A 20,896-nucleotide genomic window follows, 5' to 3' on the forward strand; every position below is an offset into this window, starting at 1 on the left:
GTCCTCTTCAATAAACCTAAATAGAATTATTCTCTAAAATAATTAGGAAAGCCAATAATTGACCCCATTAAAATTTACATGGGATTTTCTATATCCCGTCCGACGATGCAACACCCGGTATAATTTTACACATGAATTGACAGCGATCTTTTACAATTTTTTCAGTGCATAGCCTAAGTCCTTAAACATTTTTTCTCAACCATGAGTTTTCGTTATCGACATATCTGGGAAATAATTTTTTTAATAGTAATTATATTTCTTGAAAAAAGTCTGGATTTTCTGCCATTCTGGAAGAAAGCTCCATAAAATAAAAAATACAGACATGAACGATTTATAGATGTATATGCTAACACTCAAGTTTTCTTGAATTTGTTATAATTAGATTATGTAAAATATTTTTGTTCTTTTTGTATTTTTGCTTCTGACGACGCGACGGGTGAAGGTATATCTACTGAAACGTTAAGCATTTTTTGTGATTTACAGACTATACTTCCAAGACCATACAGACTATCCTAGGAATAAACGCACCACGAAGGTATAGACATTATTTAAATTTAGTTATATATATTATTTTTTAAGTACTTTGTGTTTATTCCTGTAAGTAATTACTGTCCTTATTCATGCATAACTGATAACAGCTTGTATACAAAACTTATTGTTATTATTTGCTAATTATATACCAATACTTCTATTTTAGTAATAAGTACTAGTAATAATTGCCTTTAGCTGCTTTAATGTAAAATAGAATTAATTAAATTTTAATATTTCATTAAACATATATTAATAAGGACTATAAAATGTTTTGGCTATAATAGTACTGAAATATAATTAAAAAACCGTTTTATTATTAAGCTTTTTCAAGTTAATTTAAAAGCAATAAAATGTTAAATTGCATGCGTTGAGTGCTGATGTCGTAATTATCTTTACGAAAACCTGATTCGTCGTATACATTACGCATGAAAGCCATGCAGTCTGATCAGCTAAATTTAATAACCAGACAGATAATGGAAATTTTTAGTCCAGGTAAATACACTCACGAGCACGAAAAACGGTTAAATTAAAATGACTTATGTATTTTAAAGCTATTTTGTTCTAGTGGACCGATATTGATGATTATTTAAAAACTGTACACCCAAATTATATGTATAATCTTTTAGCCTCTCTTTAAATTAAAAATTGAATTCTTCATCTGTCTATTGTACGAAAAAGAAACAAAATATGTGTAAAACATCCTGTAAAATTGTTTAATATTAAGAAATTTAAAAACAACTTTATGATGAAGATATATCTTTTCTCGATAGTTTGTTTTTTGATTCAACTCTATAGCTTTAGTTTTATTTGTGATATTGGCTTTTGAAGAAGGCAGTAATGATTTACAGCAATTTAAGCAGAACAAATCTATGAAATAGTTCTTATTTTATGTAATGTCTTTACTATCATTGAAATTTCATATTATTATTAGTTAGTGGCATTTACTCTAGCAGTGATGGTATGAAGTTCAGACATCACATTGATCTCTACCAAGTGTAATTAAGCGATAAAAGCCCGCCCTTGTCTTGGTAACAACACAACCAAACTTATATGGAATCGCTCATTATTTCTGACTAAATTTTTTGCAAAGAAAAAACTTGGTATACAAGTTTAAGTTAACGCTTTTTGTTGTAAATAAATATGATAATAGAGAATAAACGATTGCTGCGATTTATTTTCTTGAAAATGTTGTGTACAGTAGTGAAATCACAATTGTCCGATCAATTCATTCATTCAGTCATTTTCATTCGATCCAAAAAATAAAAAATGCCTTATGTTGGATTATAGACAGGGGAATTATACAGATGTATAGAGGGGAAGAATTACTGCTCTAATTGCTTGCCATAGTTATTTTGGCAAAATAAAATTGACCGGCTAAATTGGTGCCTTCAACATCAAAACTGGGCTATTGAGAATTGGCAAAATGTTTTTGTTTCGAATGAGACCAGAATTATTGGCCTAAGATCAGATGACTATTGAATTCGGGTTCTTTGAGCTCCAGGAAGACGAGCAAGAAATCTGCTAAATCTCTAGCAGTGATGGTATGAAGTTCAGACATGACATTGTTCTCTACCATGTGTAATTAAGCGATAAAAGCCCGGTCTTTGGTACCAACACAACCAAACTTATATGGAATCGCTCATTATTTCTGACTAAATTTTTTGCAAAGAAAAAACTTGGTATACAAGTTTAAGATAACGCTTTTTGTTGTAAATAAATATGATAATAAAGAATAAACGACTGCTGCGATTTATTTTCTTGAGAATTTTGGGTTCAGTAGTGAAATCACAATTGTCCGGTCACTTTCATTCGATCCAAAAAAATGCCTTATGTTGGATTATAGAGAGGGGAATTATACAGATGTGCAGAGGGGAAGAATTATTGCTCTCATTGCTTGCCACAGTTCTTTTGGCAAAATAAAATTGACCGGCTAAATTGGTGCCTTCAACATCAAAACTTGGCTATTGAGAATTGGCAAAATGTTTTTATTTCGGATGAGATCAGAATTATTGGCTTAAGAGCAGATGACTATTGAATTCGGGTTCTTTGAGCTCCAGGAAGACGAGCAAGACTCCAGGCTGCCAAATCTCTAGCAGTGATGGTATGAAGTTCAGACATGACATTGATCTCTACCAAGTGTAATTAAGCGATAAAAGCCCGGTCTTTGGTAACAACACAACCAAACTTATATGGAATCGCTCATTATTTCTGACTAAATTTTTTGAAAAGAAAAAACTTGGTATACAAGTTTAAGATAGCGCTTTTTGTTGTAAATAAATATGATAATAAAGAATAAACGACTGCTGCGATTTATTTCCTTGAGAATTTTGTGTTCAGTAGTGAAATCACAATTGTCCCGTCATTTTCATTCGATCCAAAAAAATAAAAAATGCCTTATGTTGTATTATAGAGAGGGGAATTATACAGATGTATAGAGGGGAAGAATTATTGCTCTCATTGCTTGCCACAGTTATTTTGGCAAAATAAAATTGACCGGCTAAATTGGTGCCTTCAACATCAAAACTGGACTATTGAGAATTGGCAAAATGTTTTTATTTCGGATGAGATCAGAATTATTGGCCTAAGATCAGTTGACTATTAAATTCGGGTTCTCTGAGCTCCAGGAAGATGAGCAAGACTCCAAGCTGCCAAATCTGTACCAATATATCAAGGGGGAACTGCAATGTTCTGGGGAGGAGGTATTATGGGGGGAACAAAAACTCCATTGTTACCACTTCAACAAACTTTAACTGGTCGGAAGTATGTTGATTTAGTGCTAGATCCAATCGTTAGACTTTGGAGAGCTCTAATTAGGGATAACTTTAACTTCATGCACAATAATGCACCTCCCCATACCAGCAGAGTGGCTAGAGAATGTCTTGAAACGGAAGGGAGATCCAACCTATATCCAACACTTGTAGGACCAGCTCAAAAGAAGAGTTATAGCTCGTCGAAACAGTGAAGGAAATCTTGCACAGCTTATTGATGCAGCATTATCAGAACGAGATACCATATCCCCACGCAACGGTGATAGCTTAATAAGAAGCATTCCAGCGCGGATAGAAGGTTTCATAAGGGCTAGAGGTGGCAACACGGATTATTAAAATTTTCAATTTTTTTTTTTGGTTTTGCTTTTTGACGATTAAGAATTTATATCTCATTTCGTTTCAGAAGCCAAGAAAATACCATTGTGTTTATTTTGGGAACTGATCACTTTTTAATTGCTATATGGATTATTTTCCATTATAAGTCTTTGGTAAGGACTGAGTTTGATTGATAAACACAAAATGTTCATACGTTTCAAAAATTATAAAAAATAATAGATGATTACATATAAGTTTGGTTGTATTTATATCAATTATATTCGTGGCAGGGCCTTTAAACGTGTTTTTGTGACTGTGTTAAAAAATACTTTTAGACGGTTAGTTCAGTTCAGCTGTCGCTTATCGTATGTCTAATTACATAAAAATGACAGAAAAACTAAAATTGATAACGGAGCTGTGGCTCGATGGATTTGCTAAAATTTGTGTATCAGTTAGTTAAAATGATGTGTAAATAAACTTGTCCGTTTATGTGTCAGTTTTCGAAGTAGCTTGATCAAACGTATATCTTCCGCACTGCCAAAAACACGACTTTCTAAAAAAGTTTATTGAGCTTTATGAAAAATAGTCATGCCTGTGAAAAAAAAAAGAAAAATAAAAAAGAAAAGGTGTGATTAGATTTAGACTTGGTGCTGATATTACAATAGGGAATTTAAGACGTTGGTAAGAACTCCCAGTTGCAAAAAATCTTAGAGTTGCACTTCTCGCATTTTAGTAGGTATCTTGTTTTTAATAACTGAAGTCATTAAATACAGTAATTCTCTATAAGCATCCTCATTCATTCGTAAATAGTTTAAACAATCGAGAGATTCAAAGTGAAGTTCTTTCATTAAATTTACATGGGACAGTCATATTCTCTTTGAAAGCCAGTCTTTGCTCCATTTACTTCTTTTCTTTCTTGGTTTCTTCAGTGCTAAAGCCAGAACAAACGCAATTTGACATTCTTCATATATGATGACTGCTCTGTACATGACAATGAAAACTATAAAAATATTTATCCCAGCATGTCCAATTTTTAGACTTTTATAGGTTAAATCTATGAGACACTCTTTTCTACATACTGACTCTTTAGGGATACTTTTGGTATATGTTTACTTTTTTAATAGTTTAATTACCACCAAATACTTTTTATATAAGAAATACTTTTGTATTTAAATGGTTGTTAATATCGTATATTAGTTGGTTGTTATTAGTAGGTACGGGGGCACTTGACAGCAGACTTTTACTGATGTTGCTCTCTGCTTTGCTGCTTCATACCTTTTGACGTCTGTTTTACTATTTTTACTCTTTCATTTGCTGTTTTTGTTATCTGTTTTACTGTTTTGGTTCTCTATTTATAGAGGTATAAAAGCTGACAGTAAAAACAGCAAAGCAGACAGCAAAACCAGTAAAAGTCTGCTGTCTGCCTCAAGTGTTCCCATACCTACTACTGTTATTAATATCTCATTTTTACACCACTTCACCCTATGTGAATACTCAGAGCATAAAATATCATATATCGACTGGTCTAAAGTTTTCTTACTTGAAATTCTGCATGTTACTTTCGGTTTAACCTACCTTTTGTTCGATGCACAGCTCGTCTTGGAACCGAACCACGGCCGATGCATGGTGCCATTGTCGCCGCCGCCGTTTTGTTTCTTCGTCTGATTACTTTGCGACTCCATTCTGCAAGGAAAAATAAAGAACGAAGAATTATTTCAGGTCAAGGTTGGATTCGCGACTAGTGCAATTACGCCATTCCATTTAAATAATATGTGACTTTGAATTGGAATTTTGCGTAGTACGATAATCCAGTTAATTGTATGTAGTAAGCACCGAACAAGAGTGAGGTAGTTCAGTAAAATGTTTACATAGAAATCTTTTCATATTTTTTTGGAATATAAAAGATTGGAAAACATTCTAATTCGAACGAGTTTATTTTAATTTATTTGTATTATTAGACACAAATGAAATTAGTAGCACAGTTAGTGATTATTGCTTGTAAACAAAACAAAAATACGGTAAGAATCGGTTAGTACGGATAAATATTGATAAATCGGTAATTCGAATATTTTTATTAAATGCAATATTTTCAATAGGGCTTAATATTGTCCAAATTACAAATAAACTGTTAAAGTTAGGTTTGTTGTCAAGTCGTCAGATAGTTCAAGTTCTTATTTTGGGTTATACAAATGATGTTTAATGTCAAATGAGTGGTATACATTAAAGTTGGCGGGTTGGAACCTTTGGTGTTACAACAAAACACTTTACTTTCAAGTACTGGACGTGCGATTTTCTAACCATGTCAGCATCATCTGTTGACAGTTTTAATCATCTACTGATGATGTTATACCAGAAAAAACAACATTTTATCCCTATCCTTATTAATACCAAGTACGCACTTAGCATCAAGTTTGATGCAAAGTCTATACTTGGTATTTTTTTAGTTTAAGTTATAACAAATTAACAAAAAAACAGCGCGTTCTTATTGGTTTTACTTTTAAACATCAAAATATGGGGACCCAATCATCAAATTCTTTTTCGAAATCAGCATTTCAAAAGTTACAGTCAAAATATTGACTACAACTATTTAATATTTTTATTTCAAAATAAGTGTTAATACATCAGATCAAATACAGTAAAAATTCTCTAATTCGGACACGCCCCAAATCGTACTCCAGTAGTTCGGCGTCTCTTATCATCCGGCCAATTTTGATATTTTTACCTCTTTATTTCCGATGCCAACAAAATTGAAAGGCAAATGAATGAAAGTCTACATTTTTCTTAGATGGTGGACGATTAGATACAGTATCAGTATGTAGTCTTTTTTGCAGTACAGTAGTCAGGAGTATCATCTAACGCTAAAAAATAGAGCCAACTAAATGACTCTTGCTCAATAAATGCAAGATATTGGATTGTATTCACAAAGAAGGAAGAACCATACCATTTCTTGCTGTTCCGAAATTTAATATTTCAGATATAAAAAAATCAAAAATACCAAAAACAAAAAATAATATCTACCAAGAACAAATAAAAAACTAAACCATGTACAAAATAAAAAATTGAAAATGAACTTAAGGAAAAAAGAATAATTTGTCTCTGGTTTAACTGAAGGGTATAATAAGGAAAAGACAAATTGAAGAGAAAATACTAGGCATTGAAAATAAAGGAAACAAATAACGACATAAGTGAAACAAAGAATAACAATGTTTTGTTGAAAATTAAACTTAGCAATGCTGTAAAATCTTTATCAAAAAGTATTTACTGGATTGAAGAAAACGATGTTTCTACCCAAGATATGTTGTTTTTGAAAAAAGTAAAAGAGAAGGCTGTTGATGCGGCAAATTCGATAGGTTTGCAGTATGCAGCTGCAGATATGTTAAGTATGCAGATAAAAATCTATAATTTTTTTAAAAACCAATTAATTAAAACCAATCAATTCAATTCAAATTAAAGATTAACTTCACATTTGTGTACATTTTTATGTTAATATTTAATGCGTATTAAGGCGTGTAGAAGTATGGATATTGTAGTAAGTAGTATCTTAAAGGTGCTTAGTTCTCTTAAAGGTGCATATATAGAATCGTAGTAAATCGTAGGTACAATAAGCACAATTTAAAAGAACAAAAAGAATTTTAACATGTTTCATAAAGCGTTTTGCGTTTTGGTTTAAATAAAAATGTGTTTAAGTTTTGAGTTTAGGTTGGAAACGATAAAGGAATGAAAAAATAACAATTATAAAAATATTCCTCCAGTAACCCGGATACTTAATTAATTCGGCAGTAGCTGTTCCGATATGAGTCCGCAGTCCGAACTATCGAAGTTCTACTATATCATCAAATATTTTTGTATAAACAACTTGTATAACTTAATATACAAGGGGTATCAATAAACGACTGATCAAAGTATTGGAAATATTGACAAAAATAGAAATTAGTGTTAATTCAGTGAAAAAAATCACTAATAGAAAAAATATGTAAAACTTAACAACTCCATGTTCCAAATAACAATTTCTAAAACACTTCCATATAATAGTTCTTTCAAATATGACAGGTGAACCATATTACTCAATTATGATGGTATATAAGTATATATTTCTTAGACAAGAAAATTACAAAAAACCATGACAAATATCTACAACAAATCATGCCAAATACTCCATTTCGAAAATTGTTATACGAAAAAACCTTCTTATTATAAAATAAAACATGGTAATTATAAAGGTATTTTAATTAATGTAGGTACTTACTATTGAAAATAAAGATATAAAAAATATACAATAGAAAGAATTCCACTTGTTTAATAAGACACACCGCTTTGCTAGAACTCGTCTACCTTGATATGTATATTGCTTTTCAACCAAGTGAAAAAAATAGATTATAGACATACTATTATATAATATAAATTGTTTTTATATAGCAATAGTTTATTGGAATATTACAAGTCCGTTGGAGAGTTTAATACAGGATGAATCGCCATATAATTTCTTTTTTAATATATTTTATAATAGTGAAGATTTAATGGACTGTGAAATAGGATTTTAAAAGAATCAACTAAATATATTTAACCTTAACCTCATAAAGTAAAATTAATCACTGGTGATATTTACTTGATTTTAAAAAATTGTTTTCATTTCGCTTGAATGAAACGATTTTTACAGGGTATGTATTGTTATCTAATCTATAATGTAAGAACTAATTTCATACATGAGAAAAACATTCATGTACTTCATAATAGTATCAAATAAATGCTAAACACTTTTCTAAAATATTTTTGATATTAGATACATATTTTCAACTCTAAATTTTTATTAATTTTTAGCTTTTGGAATTGTAGGTGCAGAAATAATAGTTCTAATGACTAGACTTATCAAGGATACTTCGGCCATAGAAGGGAACAGAAAACTAAATACTGGGTATAGAATGTGCTATTCTAAATCGAGAAAAGCAACTAAATATTTCACCTTGATTAGAAACATTTACGATACTTTAGCTATCAAATTGAAATAGTAAGGTTCCCAACAAAATTAGCAGCATTATGGTCAATACACCCAACAAAATTTATCCAAACTAGATTTTAGACAAGGCGATTAAAGATTAAAAAAATAATATTCTAAGAAATTATTAATTAACTTTTAACGAGATTAATTTAATTAGTATTTTTAATGTTATTAAATAAAGGTTCATTACCGTTTCAGAGAAAATTAAAAAAACTCCTAAAAAGTCCTAAAAATCAAAACTCGTTTCTATGGTAATATAATTCCGCTTTTATTCTTAGATAGATTGTTATTGTTAGAATTTTTATTCTTATATTTACGTGCCGTCTCTTTCGTGGAGGTTGGCGATCACATTGGTAAAATCTTCACTATTCTCGGCTTTCCTTATGAGTTCTTTAAAAGTTAGGTGAGTCCAGTTTCCGATGTTTCTAAACCAAGACAGTTTCTTCCTGCCGAGACCTCTCTTTCCTTCAATCTTACCCTTAACTATCAATTGTAAGATGTGGCATTTTTCATTTCTCAATATATGCCCTAAGTATGATGTTTTTCTTATTTTTATTATATGGAGCAATTTTCTTCCTCTGCCTATTCTGTTGTAGACTTCGGTATTTGTGATATGGGCTGTCCATGGAATTTTAAGCATTCTTCGATATATCCATGTTTCTAACGATTCGAAGCGATTCATCTTTTGAACTTTCAGTGTCCATGTTTCTGCTCCGTTTAAAGGTACGCGCACACTGACCAGAGCCGCACGCGCCGCATCGATCGAAAAAAATATTGTTTGTGTTACTATCAATGAAGGTGCGCACACTAGCCAGAGCCGCACGAATCGCATCGACGAAAATGGGGCCAGCATTGTTGGGCCAGAATGATTTTCGATAAATGCGGCTAGTGCTGCTGACGTCACACGCAATTCATTCCACTCTATGTAGGTAGCCGAAGAGGAGATTAGAAATTCAATATGCTAAGAACGTTCGCAAATTTTTTACGGCTCATATTGAAAAAAATTTAGTTCATCCTCAATTAAATATGGAAATAATGTGGATTTTTGCAAATATTATACGGCGAAAGTTATAGGTTCACAATCTATAACTTTCGATTCTTTCTCGTGATTTCTTCTTCTTCTATTAGCAAGGAGCTTATAATTATTTCTTGTTCGTTGCCATTCATTGTGGGGAAATATTAAAAACACGCATATCACCACAGACCGGACTCAAACCGCAGAAGCGACTGATGAGAAATTCGATTGACAAATACGGGTGTAGTAGGGGCAAAAAGAAACAAAATAGCGAGTAAAGGAGGGCGCGCACTGCATCGGATCGGACCGACCAGCAAAAGTGACTGCGACCATCGTACATATAGACGGCGCCGGCGTCCACTAAAACATTTCGGCCTGTAGAGGCCAGATTCCTACCTCTACCTATCTACGATAGTCGAGTCACCGCCTTCGCCGTTTCTCGCCGGACCTTAAAGCTCCGCGCGCGTACACCTTAAAGCTCCGCGCGCACTGAATAGGTATCGGCGAGAGCGAGCGACACGTAATTTTCAGTTTACGTTGAAATAAATGTAAGGCTCCGCGCGCACTGCATTGGATCGGACCGACCAGCAAAAGCGACTGCGACCATCGTACATATAGATGGCGCCGGCGTCCACTAAAACATTTCGGCCTGTAGAGGCCAGATTCCTACCTCTACCTATCTACGATAGTCGAGTCACCGCCTTCGCCGTTTCTCGCCGGACTGGTACCGATTCAGTGCGCGTACACCTTAAGGCTCCGCGCGCACTGCATCGGATCGGACCGACCAGTAAAAGCGACTGCGACCATCGTACATATAGACGGCGCCGGCGTCCACTAAAACATTTCGGCCTGTAGAGGCCAGATTCCTACCTCTACCTATCTACGATAGTCGAGTCATCGCCTTCGCCGTTTCTCGCCGGCCCGATCCGATGCAGTGCGCGCGGAGCTTAATGCGGCGCGTTCGGTACGGCTCAGTGTGAGCGACAAGAAAAAAAAGTGCGACTAGCGCGGCGCGTGCGGCGAGTGCGGCGCTAGTCAGTGTTCGCGTACCTTAATAGGATTGACCAAACATAACACTTAACGAGCCTAGTTCTCAACTCAAGGTCCAATCTGGGGTTCTGGAAGACGTTCTTCATCTTTAAAAATGCATTTCTCGCTTGTTCTATTCTGGTTTTTATTTCCACGTCGTTGTTCAATGTATTAACTATCCAGGACCCCAAATATTTGAACTTGTAGACCTGTTCTAAGGTATTGCCCTCTATTTTAATAGGAATTGGTACATTTTGGTTTTTTCCAAATACCATGACTTTAGTTTTAGAAGAATTGATCTTCATCCCGTAGAATTTTTATTAACGACATATTTTTGCTGTTTTAAGATGTTAAAGAAACACAACATTTAGTTAGTTTAATGCTACAAAAAGGGTGATATAGTTATCGGAAAATATGATACGTTAACAGCAACAAAAAAAAAATGAAATTAATCAAAATTAATAATATTCACCTATCAAAGAATGAAATCGAAAATATATTACTATAGCCTTTTTATTTTTAAGACTTAAGCTTCATTCGGAACCTCGCAATTCATGGAATAAATTAGTAGTTTCAATTACACTTTATACTTAGTTTAGGATCATTCACAATATTTAAAAAAACACATTTAAAATTAATAGAATATCCCAGCAACAGCTTTCGTTAGTCAGTAGTATCCATAGAGAAAGCCTAATATTTAGCTTATAAAACAATCAACTTTTGATTTCTTCATAATCATAGGCCAGTATAGTATAATTAGTGGAAAAGTTATAAGTTTGATGACTTTTTCTATTAATTGAAAGTGTCTACCAATAATTGTGACGTTCTGATCGCTTACATTGAAATTAAAGGAATAAACTTAAAACCACTAATTTATTCCACTAATTGCGAGGTTCTAAATAAAGCTTTAGAAAAAATTCAAACATATTTTCATGTTTTTATAATTTTCTCTAAAACGGCATGGAAATTTGGAAAAGTATTAATGGGATTAAACCACTTTAGCAAAAGCTAAATTTTTGTAACGTATGTATTTTTCTCAAAATGTCAATAATAAAAATGTTTTCCTCTGGTAAAGACAATCCAAGGACATACTGTATAACGCAAAGTAAAATAATATCTTTATCTGACTTACTGGATTCGCAAAGATACTTGATCTTCTTATTTGAAGTACAAATCAGGGTTAACACACAGACGCATTTTACTGATATTATGTCAAGGTATATATAAATAATTAACATGCAAATTTCAAATGCATAATGAATATTAACATATTTCTTTTTGAATATTTTAACAAGCGTCATGATATATTATAAAATTATATTGCTTTAACGCGCTTCAAGAAGTTATATATACATTTTGGAATGGGGAAGTGAATATGGCATATGTAGTAAATGTAGTAAATATGGCATGGCAGTACACACGATTATTTTTTACTACCTACCTAATAAAATATACCTAATTCTGGTAAATTAGCTGCTCTAAACATAAAAGTAGTAAAAACAAACCTGAAAGTGGTAAAAATTAAAAGTAGTAAGAAATTAATGATTTTATTATATAATAGATAATAAAGCCTAGTACAATTATATACGGTTTTAAAAAAAAGGGAAAGATTTTAATGTGTTGGTTTAGAGGAAATTGCATTTTACCTATATGAAATAAGATTTTATCTGCAACTTCGTCTTCGAAATTAATACTTCCTTTTTAACCCAGATGTAATCATTTTCATAATTTTTTGATGAAAGTTTCTTATGCTCAGTAAATACATAACACAATATTATTTCATGTTTCTATATGTAACAAATTTTCATTCTCTAACAAGGTCACTTTCCAAATATAAAACACTTCGTGCTTCTTACTGACGTCACTCAAAAAACCTTGATTCAAAATTACATACCCCTATGGGAAAGTAATTTCCAAAAATTGTTTCCCTCAGTGCTCAATTGCGTCACTTAAGGATATAATGTCATTTTAACAGAACGTCAACGGTTTCTTGTAGACGTATCTGTTTTAAAAAAGTAAAGTGTCCTCGAATAGTTGAATTTAAATATTTGAAATAGTTTTTTTCTTTATTTTTTGTATTTTTTTTTGCTACCGACGAGGAAACGTTAAGCATTTTTTTCTTTGTAAGGCAAATTTGTATAACAGTAAACATAACTTCTCACAAGCAATGTCCGTTTAGGTTTAACGCAGAAGTGTTTACAAAAAATAACTATAGTCTGTCCAACGAGAAGATCCTTGACAGTGATAGATGTGTCTGTCATTTTAATTTCAAAGTAGTTTATTTTATTTTACAAAGAAATAAGTTGGTACAACTGGAACGCATAGCAGGAAATATTTAAAATTTGATTGACAAGATGACAAGTGATTACTTCAAAATATTGTGAAAAAAACTGTATAAAACTGAAAAAATGTAATCGAGTTATTTTATTTAATAAAACCGGTATGTGTTAATACAAAACAAACTACATACAGAAAAAAAAAAAGACACTACATACCAAAAAATATAAAAAGAACTACTTTTACTTTCAAGCTTTATGAAACTACCCGCATTTATGATTATATTTATCAATATAACTTATGTACAAATACAAATTTGTAATATTCCACAGGAATAAATAAAACAACATAGGTAAATAAAACAAACTATTTTATTAATAATAACACCTACCAAATTTTATACCTTGAAGGTTGATTAATTAACTTTAATCTTAATTTTTTTAAACCAGTACCTCTTGACATTATTTTTCTGCAGTACTAAAATCCATTATTTACCTATCGTGTGATGTCGATATTTTACAGCTACTCCAGTTTTTAGTATGTGTTTAGTTTGATCCTTCTACCATATACAAGATGCACTTATCTACGACGACATGGTATACAAACTTTAACGATGGGGTGTATAAGACTTTCTGTCTGGGCAGCGAGTATTAACCATAAACTGTGCTCTGGGTCTACAGTTAATTTTCACTCGATTTTTCCTCCACTTGACTTCAAAAGACACAAAACACACGTAATAATACGAATCAAGGTATTACCCGAATCAAAATGCATCATCTTCCAAAACGCAGGGTATTTAACAAAAGTTGACACAAAATTATAACCTATAATTTGGCAAGACTTTGACAAGCGTCAAAATGACAAAAATCTAAAGGCGAGTTCATACGCATCGGCGTCCGTTTATCGTTCATCGTTCCGTCAAACCAATAAAATTGAAATACGATCTGTCATTTTTAAATAAACCAATAAAACTGGTTAAAAACAACAAGACACGACGCATGACGGATTTATATTTAAACCCATCCATAGATAACTTAAAAATTATTAGAAACTTTTTTTAGTAAAATAAATAGATTGGTATGGGACGTCATCTGCTTTTCTTCTGTCATCGTCTGTCGAAATCTTACCTGAGAAAAAAAACAGAGTATATCTACTTGTTATTTTGTAGATTTTCTTGCAGTGCCGTGGCGAAATACCCATAAAGGATTAAAGATTTTTTTGGAGACTTAAGGAACCTTTGTATTAAATTTCTTGCTACTAGATCAAGCTGTTTTGGGTGTGTGTTGATCTCTAGTCATTTTATGCTTTGTTATTTATATACAAGGTGATTCTTAAATGAAGTTAAATAACAAATAATTTTAGGGGCAGTAAATTTCGACCCCAGAATCTCGTTTTTGTGTTTTTGTTGATGACAAATGTTGAAAAATTTGGTAATTATTGGGAAAAGTGGAAATCGTCCGATTTTCACCAAAATTGGTATACACCCTATTTTGAGGCCGTAGATAACGAATCTGAACTTGTTTCCTGGCGGTCTCTTACTGTTTTTCAGAAAAACGGAAAATTATGCCAACTGTTACTTTTTTAACCAATTCTATGCATAATAGAGGAAAATTTGCTAAAATAAATTTGTAAACAATCTGAAAATGTTGGGTTATGCCTTTCTGACATTTAAAGCGACGTTGCCAATGCTAAACCTAAATTTAGCGCGTTTTTTTCGCCCCCTCTGGGATTACCAGATTCATGGAAAGGGAAATATTTTCCCCTACATTCCAAGGCAAAAACCGTTAGATTCTAACGATTTCTCCAACTCATTTTTATTGATTAATGTGCACGAGGTGCAGCTTTTTTCTGCGTCTGAAGATAAGTAAGTATTTAGCAATGGAGCCCTGCAATGGATGCACTTGCAATCCATGCCCATGCAATCCATGCCCTGCAATGGACGTCGGAGGTATGTATAATATAGTCAATGATGAGAGTAAACTAAATAATTTTTTATTTTCTCATCGAACCTATAAATTGTCCGAGATGCCATGTACTCTGCAAATTTTACGCACGCGATAAATTTAGATTTCGTTGCACTAATACAGTGTATTTGTCTAAAAAAAAGGGACTAAATGTACGTTTAAAATTGGGGCAAAGAGGGGAACTTTTTTTGAGAAGGCTCATTTGGACATTCAGACAATTTGTAAGTTCGTGTTTTACTGGTTAGCCCATAATCACGGGCAGAAGTAGATGATGGTCGAGCTGCAATTGGCGTCCGATACTGTTGTCAACTGGACAAATTTCTACAGGGAAGTTTGCTTAATTTGTCTGGTTGATAACTCCCAAAAGGTGGGGGGCCCAGGGGTTATTGTAGAGATCGACGAATGTAAGATGGGCAAACGAAAATATAATAGAGGTAGAGTAATCGACGGTCAATGGATTTTCGGAGGAATCGAACGGGAATCAAAAAAGCTCTTTTTGGTACCCGTTGAAGAACGGTCGAAGGAGCATCTGCTGGCGGTTATTCAAGAATGGGTACTACCGGGTACTAAAATAATATCAAATTGTTGGAAATCGTACAACTGCTTGGCAGATGAAGGTTTCCAACATCTGACGGTAAACCACTCCCAAAATTTTGTCGATCCAGACACTGGAGCACACACGCAAAATATTGACAGAGCATGGAGGGATCTGCGCGGAAATGTTCCTAAATATGGCCGGGCAAAAGATCATTTTCCCGGTTATTTGGCGGAACATTTATTTCGGAGGAAATTTCGAACACCCAAACATCAGGAGATGTACCATGAATTTTTAAATATATCTCAAATGTCTATCCCCCTCTGCCAATATGGAGCAAAATGCTTAGGTGGATTACTGTGCCTCTATTTTATTGTGAGAGTGGACGATTGAATGATGATTTACAAAAAAAAACAAAAAAAAACGCAAAAGAAACAAAATAAAACAAAAAAAAAACTGTACCAAAACCCAAACCAACTTAACCTTAACCAAACCCAATTTATTATTCTATCCACAGCTACTCTCATATATCCTAGAAAATGGCGAGCGAAATGATCCCACCCTAATCCCTTTCCTGGCAGAGATTTGTCCCGCCTCCACGTGGCCTCTGCTGGACTGCAACTTTTTTCTATTTGACATAATTACTATTAATTAATTAAGATATCTACTTAACAGACACCTCCTATTATAATGTTAAAATTCATGTAAGCTTGAATATTATATATTGACAAACTTCTTAGAAAAATGTTGCTGACGAAGTTGGACAAAACCTACATTGAATGTTGGATTATTATTGTAGTTTAATTAAATATATACTTATTTTATTAAAAAGTATATTAAATAAAACGTATTTTATTTAAACTCCCTAATCCCCCGAAAAAATACAAGACATGGTAACGTTGCAAATTTTCAGATTTCTAGATCAGGTCTAGATTATATTTGTCTCTCTCGTTGCATAGGAGAGAGAAAGAAGGATATATGAACGGTCAAGTGTCAATTTTGTCAGTTTTGGTGGAGACTTTCTTTGTTTATTTTATTAAGAAAAGTGTTTTTCAGTAAAATTTTGGGTATTTTTCTATCCACAATCAAGAACAGCTCTTAGATAAACTATAATATAATGAAAATATAGTGATATTACTACTTTATACAGCGGAAATTAAGAAAAATTCAATGTTGACATAATTTTCCGTTTTTCTGAAAAACGATAAGAGACCGCCAGGAAACAAATTCAGATTCGTAATCTACGACCTCAAAATAGGGTGTATACCAATTTTGGTGAAAATCGGACGATTTCCACTTTTCCCAATAATTACCAAAAATTTTTATTTTTCGAAATATTTTTTTTTAATGTTGAAACTTTCAGTTAAGAATTATAATATCGCAATAATAATAATTATTATCATCATTCGCAGCTTATTTTACCATTTCCAATTTTGGTGTAGCCTCCCTCACATATTTAGGTACTCTCATTGTAGTTGGGATCATTGTTGTCTATTGTTGGCTATGCGGGCTCTAGTTATCCCTGCTTAAATTCTTAATATCAATGTCCCATCTCAGGTTTGGTCTTCTTCTAGGTCTCTTAATTTTTCGTGGGTACCATGCAATAATCTGTTGACCGTCTTTCTTGCCAGATGTCCTGCCCATTGTCACTTGAGCTATTTGATTCTGTGAATGACATCTATTACCTGTGTCTTTTGTCGTATCCACTCTATTTTTTTACGACCCTTCTTAGTCATTCCCAGCATATTTCGTTCCATAAGTCACACAGACACCATAAGTAGTAGACACAGTAGTAAGGCAGTAGTAGTAGTACACCATATAAGTAGTAGAATAAATTTAGAAGAACAAAAGGAATAAAAAAATTAAGCCGTTTTCAAAATTTAAGAAATATGTTTTTTTTTTAATTATCTCAGCTATTTTCGAGTAATTTCGGCAAAGAGAAAATATAATTTTGTTATCGAGATCTACCAGCGCTGAAAATATTTGGATATAGTTAAGACTCACCCTGTATAGAGATCAAATAAAGAGATCAAACCATAATTTCAATATTTCCAAATTGCAAAAAAAAATTTTTAGGGGTGGTATATTTTAAACCCAGAAACATGTCTATGAGGTTTTTCCGCGATTTTTTTTTTAAAGTTGGTATTTTTCGAAAAAAAAAAATTTGGACTTCTTCATAGTCCTTAGTTAAAAAACATGTTTTGATAATATGGTAAATTTTGAGTTTTTTTCTTAACTTAGTCAGTCACGACTAACCTGCTATTTTTGTAAAGAGAAAATATATGTTTCTTTTATGAACATCAACCAGCTCTGAAAATATTTGCACTTATTTAAGTCCCACCTGTTTAGATAAAATTTAAATCTTAATCAATCTAAAATTTAAAATGGAATAGCAAAACTAATTTTTCTTTAAATATTAATCGTTTTTTGAATTAAAAAGGATATTATTTTTAACGGTTAATGCGGCTAAATAAAAGTCTCATTCGCTAAATCCGCACCTAGTGCAAAAGTAAAGTATTTGGGTGTATTGTAATGAATGAGTGTTTTATTTTGCTGTTGTAACACCAAAGCTTCCAACCCCCAACTGTCATCAGTTAATGCATTTGCGATTTTGTGAAAATATTTTTAAAGTAAAGTAAAAATACATATTTTTAAGAAAGTAAACAAGTAAATAAAGTATAGCTTAAAAACAACACATTATAAATCTGTGGTAGGTCAGGGTAAATCTCTTTGGTGAAATTCATTAACACCAGTTATGTAGCTATTAACCTAGATTTTCTGCAAACACGCGATTATTTTCTTTATTGTACTTCTTTTCAGTCGTTTACTGTTTGATCATTGTTGAAGAACTAAAATAATAATAATTTATTATTTGTCATATCTTTAAATTAATAATTAAATACATAAAAACCATAAAATTTGTTAATTTATGCATTAAAATTGTTATCAACAAACATTTGTAAAATTTCCGTTATTGCTGACACGTGCATTGAAAAACAAAAATTAATTAGTTTATTGGTGGAACTCAGGAAGAGATAACATATATTTAGATATATTTATATAATATATTTAACTAGAAATTCTAGCTATAAAATCTAATGTATAATAATAGTTTTATTAGATGTCATTGGTTTTATTGGCCAAAAAGCAAATAAATAAATTCCATTTATATCAACTACATCTAGATGAGAGCCACTGAAACAGAAAGTTTTAAAAGTAAAAATAGTAATTTCATAAAAATAGTATATCGTTATTGGTACTTTTTTGGATTTAGAATAAACGAAGACGATTTGTCCTTTAAACGTAAATAAATTTGCTCAACAAACTAAAGTTGTTTATAGTTTGAGATTTTGGAAAACTTAGTCTACATTAATATAAATAAAAAAAGAATTAATACAATATAACAAGTATCCAACCAGTTGTAATAAAAATATACATGTTACTTTGCACTTTGAACGTGGTAGACAATAATTCAGTATAGAAACTAAAAGAATTTCGGACTTCCATTGTCTTTATTTATTTTGCTTACACAACGTTTCGATCAGAAGTATCACTAGCCGTTATCAATTGTCAACTAATGGAAAAATCTTCAAAACTCTATTTCATTTATTTAATTAAAAAAAAAACTTTTCTTACTTATAACTAATATAGATGTATTTCGAATTAAAATTTAATTCATTTATGATTAATAATTTGGGCCAGCTTTGCCACACCTTTTTTTGGTAATTGTAACGCCTTTTTAATTAATATGTTAATACACACTATTACTGAAGTATCTATAAAAAATAGTCAATGCCATTGAAATGTTGCTTTTTATTAGGTTAGAGTTTATAACAAAATAACATATAAACATATGATATATATTTATATTTTCTTTCCTATAGAAGTAAGCTATAATATAATGTTGCAAAGTTCTGAGACCTGGAAACAAATTATGCAAAAAATTACCGTTAAGGGTTGGAACCTTTGGTGTTACACAGCAAAATAAAACGCAAAATCACCAATACACAATATTTTTTGGTGTATTGTGATGATTTAGTGTTTTATTTTGCTATGCAAAAAATAATAACATACTGACAGTAACTCTATCTAACATAAAAAGTTAAAATTATATTTTTCCATAATATATGAAGGTATTATCTCTTTTGTCGATAGTATGACAACCACTCTTCGGATGAATTTGAAAAGTACTAAGTTTGTTCTACTGTAAAAGGGGAAACTCTTTTAAATGATATTACATTTTTTAACGGGTTTTCTTTAAAGGTTTTGCAACTACGTTTACATTATCGTATTTATTTACATGAACCGTATTTTCCATACCTAAACTTCCTTGATCGGAATAAACAAACTTGATTTCCAAAACTACAACGTCTTAAATTTTACACTTTAATTAATAATGTTTAATCCTTATTTGTTTTATATTGTATTATTATCATATTATATTTAACTATCGATTTTGTATTTTTTACATAAAAGTAATTCAGCTTTAGTTGGGTTGCCCCGCTCTAGTACGTATGTCATTATTGTCATTCAAGAACCTTGAGAGCTTTGACAGTAAATGACGCTCCGCCTTTTTATAATGTTGCGGACCCGTGTGGACTCGACCTAACCTAACTATGTTAGAACCTCAAATGACCTTAACATCGCATTAAAAAATAGACACCGTAATGATTCATTCGAACATTCGAGAAAAAACGAGTTTCACTGGAATGGAGTAGTGCATACGAGAACATTCTAAACCTTCTCTATGCACCTAATGATTTATGGACTATTCGAGAATTTCTTAAGCTGTGGGTATAAAATCCGACGGCAGGAACCTGACGAGGACAGACATAAATAGACGAGTACAGTTGACGCGCTAAAATTCAAAATAAATTATTTCTAGATAAATAGTTATAAATCGTTTGTAAATAGTTCTTTAAGTCTTTTATCGTTATTGTTTTTGTTAATTAGTGTTAAATAAATTGTGCTTAAATAAATTGTGACTTTCTATCCAAACGAAACCAATAAAGAACTTAAAATTTCAACCCCTTTATATCTAAATATTTAACAAACACAGTTTTTCTATCAAGAAGTGCTGTTAACAAATAACATTAATTTTGTCTCCACGAATTCCTTAAAAAATATATGACTATCGTATCCACTTAAATTGTGAAATAAAGTTTATAGGAATTTATTGTGTTTTGAGGGCGTAATTTATTTTAAATGTTCTATACACTGTGTCCTTAGATTTCCTTATGAGGTTGTACTGGCCTCCTACTTTTTGATCATAATTTCAAATACATTACAATTCTACTTAATCGATTTTTTTTCAAAAAATAATCGAATTATTTTTTGAGTTTATTATTTTTTTTTTTCTTTTAAGCAATAAAGCTATCTGCTTGCTAAAATTATATTAATAAGTGGATACTGTAGTAGAATATTTGTTCTGTTTATATTCTAAAAGATAACAAATAAAATAAATAA

At 31.8% G+C, this 20,896-nt stretch overlaps 1 protein-coding gene across 2 annotated transcripts in view; it reads right to left on the reverse strand.

Annotated features, from left to right (window-relative positions):
• Positions 1-20,896, reverse strand: part of LOC115883869 (proton-coupled amino acid transporter 2) — a 72,779-nt gene that overhangs the window by 35,253 nt on the left and 16,630 nt on the right. For both annotated transcript variants that reach the window (XM_030902292.1, XM_030902284.1), the window contains exon 2: positions 5,190-5,297. In XM_030902292.1, the coding sequence (XP_030758152.1) occupies positions 5,190-5,296 (107 nt within the window). In that variant the 5' untranslated portion in view covers position 5,297. The remainder of the gene's footprint in view (positions 1-5,189; positions 5,298-20,896) is intronic.

The sequence above is a fragment of the Sitophilus oryzae genome, unplaced genomic scaffold (genome assembly GCF_002938485.1).
Source record: "Sitophilus oryzae breed Bouriz unplaced genomic scaffold, Soryzae_2.0 scaffold_111_pilon_pilon, whole genome shotgun sequence".
NCBI classification, from domain to species: domain Eukaryota; kingdom Metazoa; phylum Arthropoda; class Insecta; order Coleoptera; family Curculionidae; genus Sitophilus; species Sitophilus oryzae.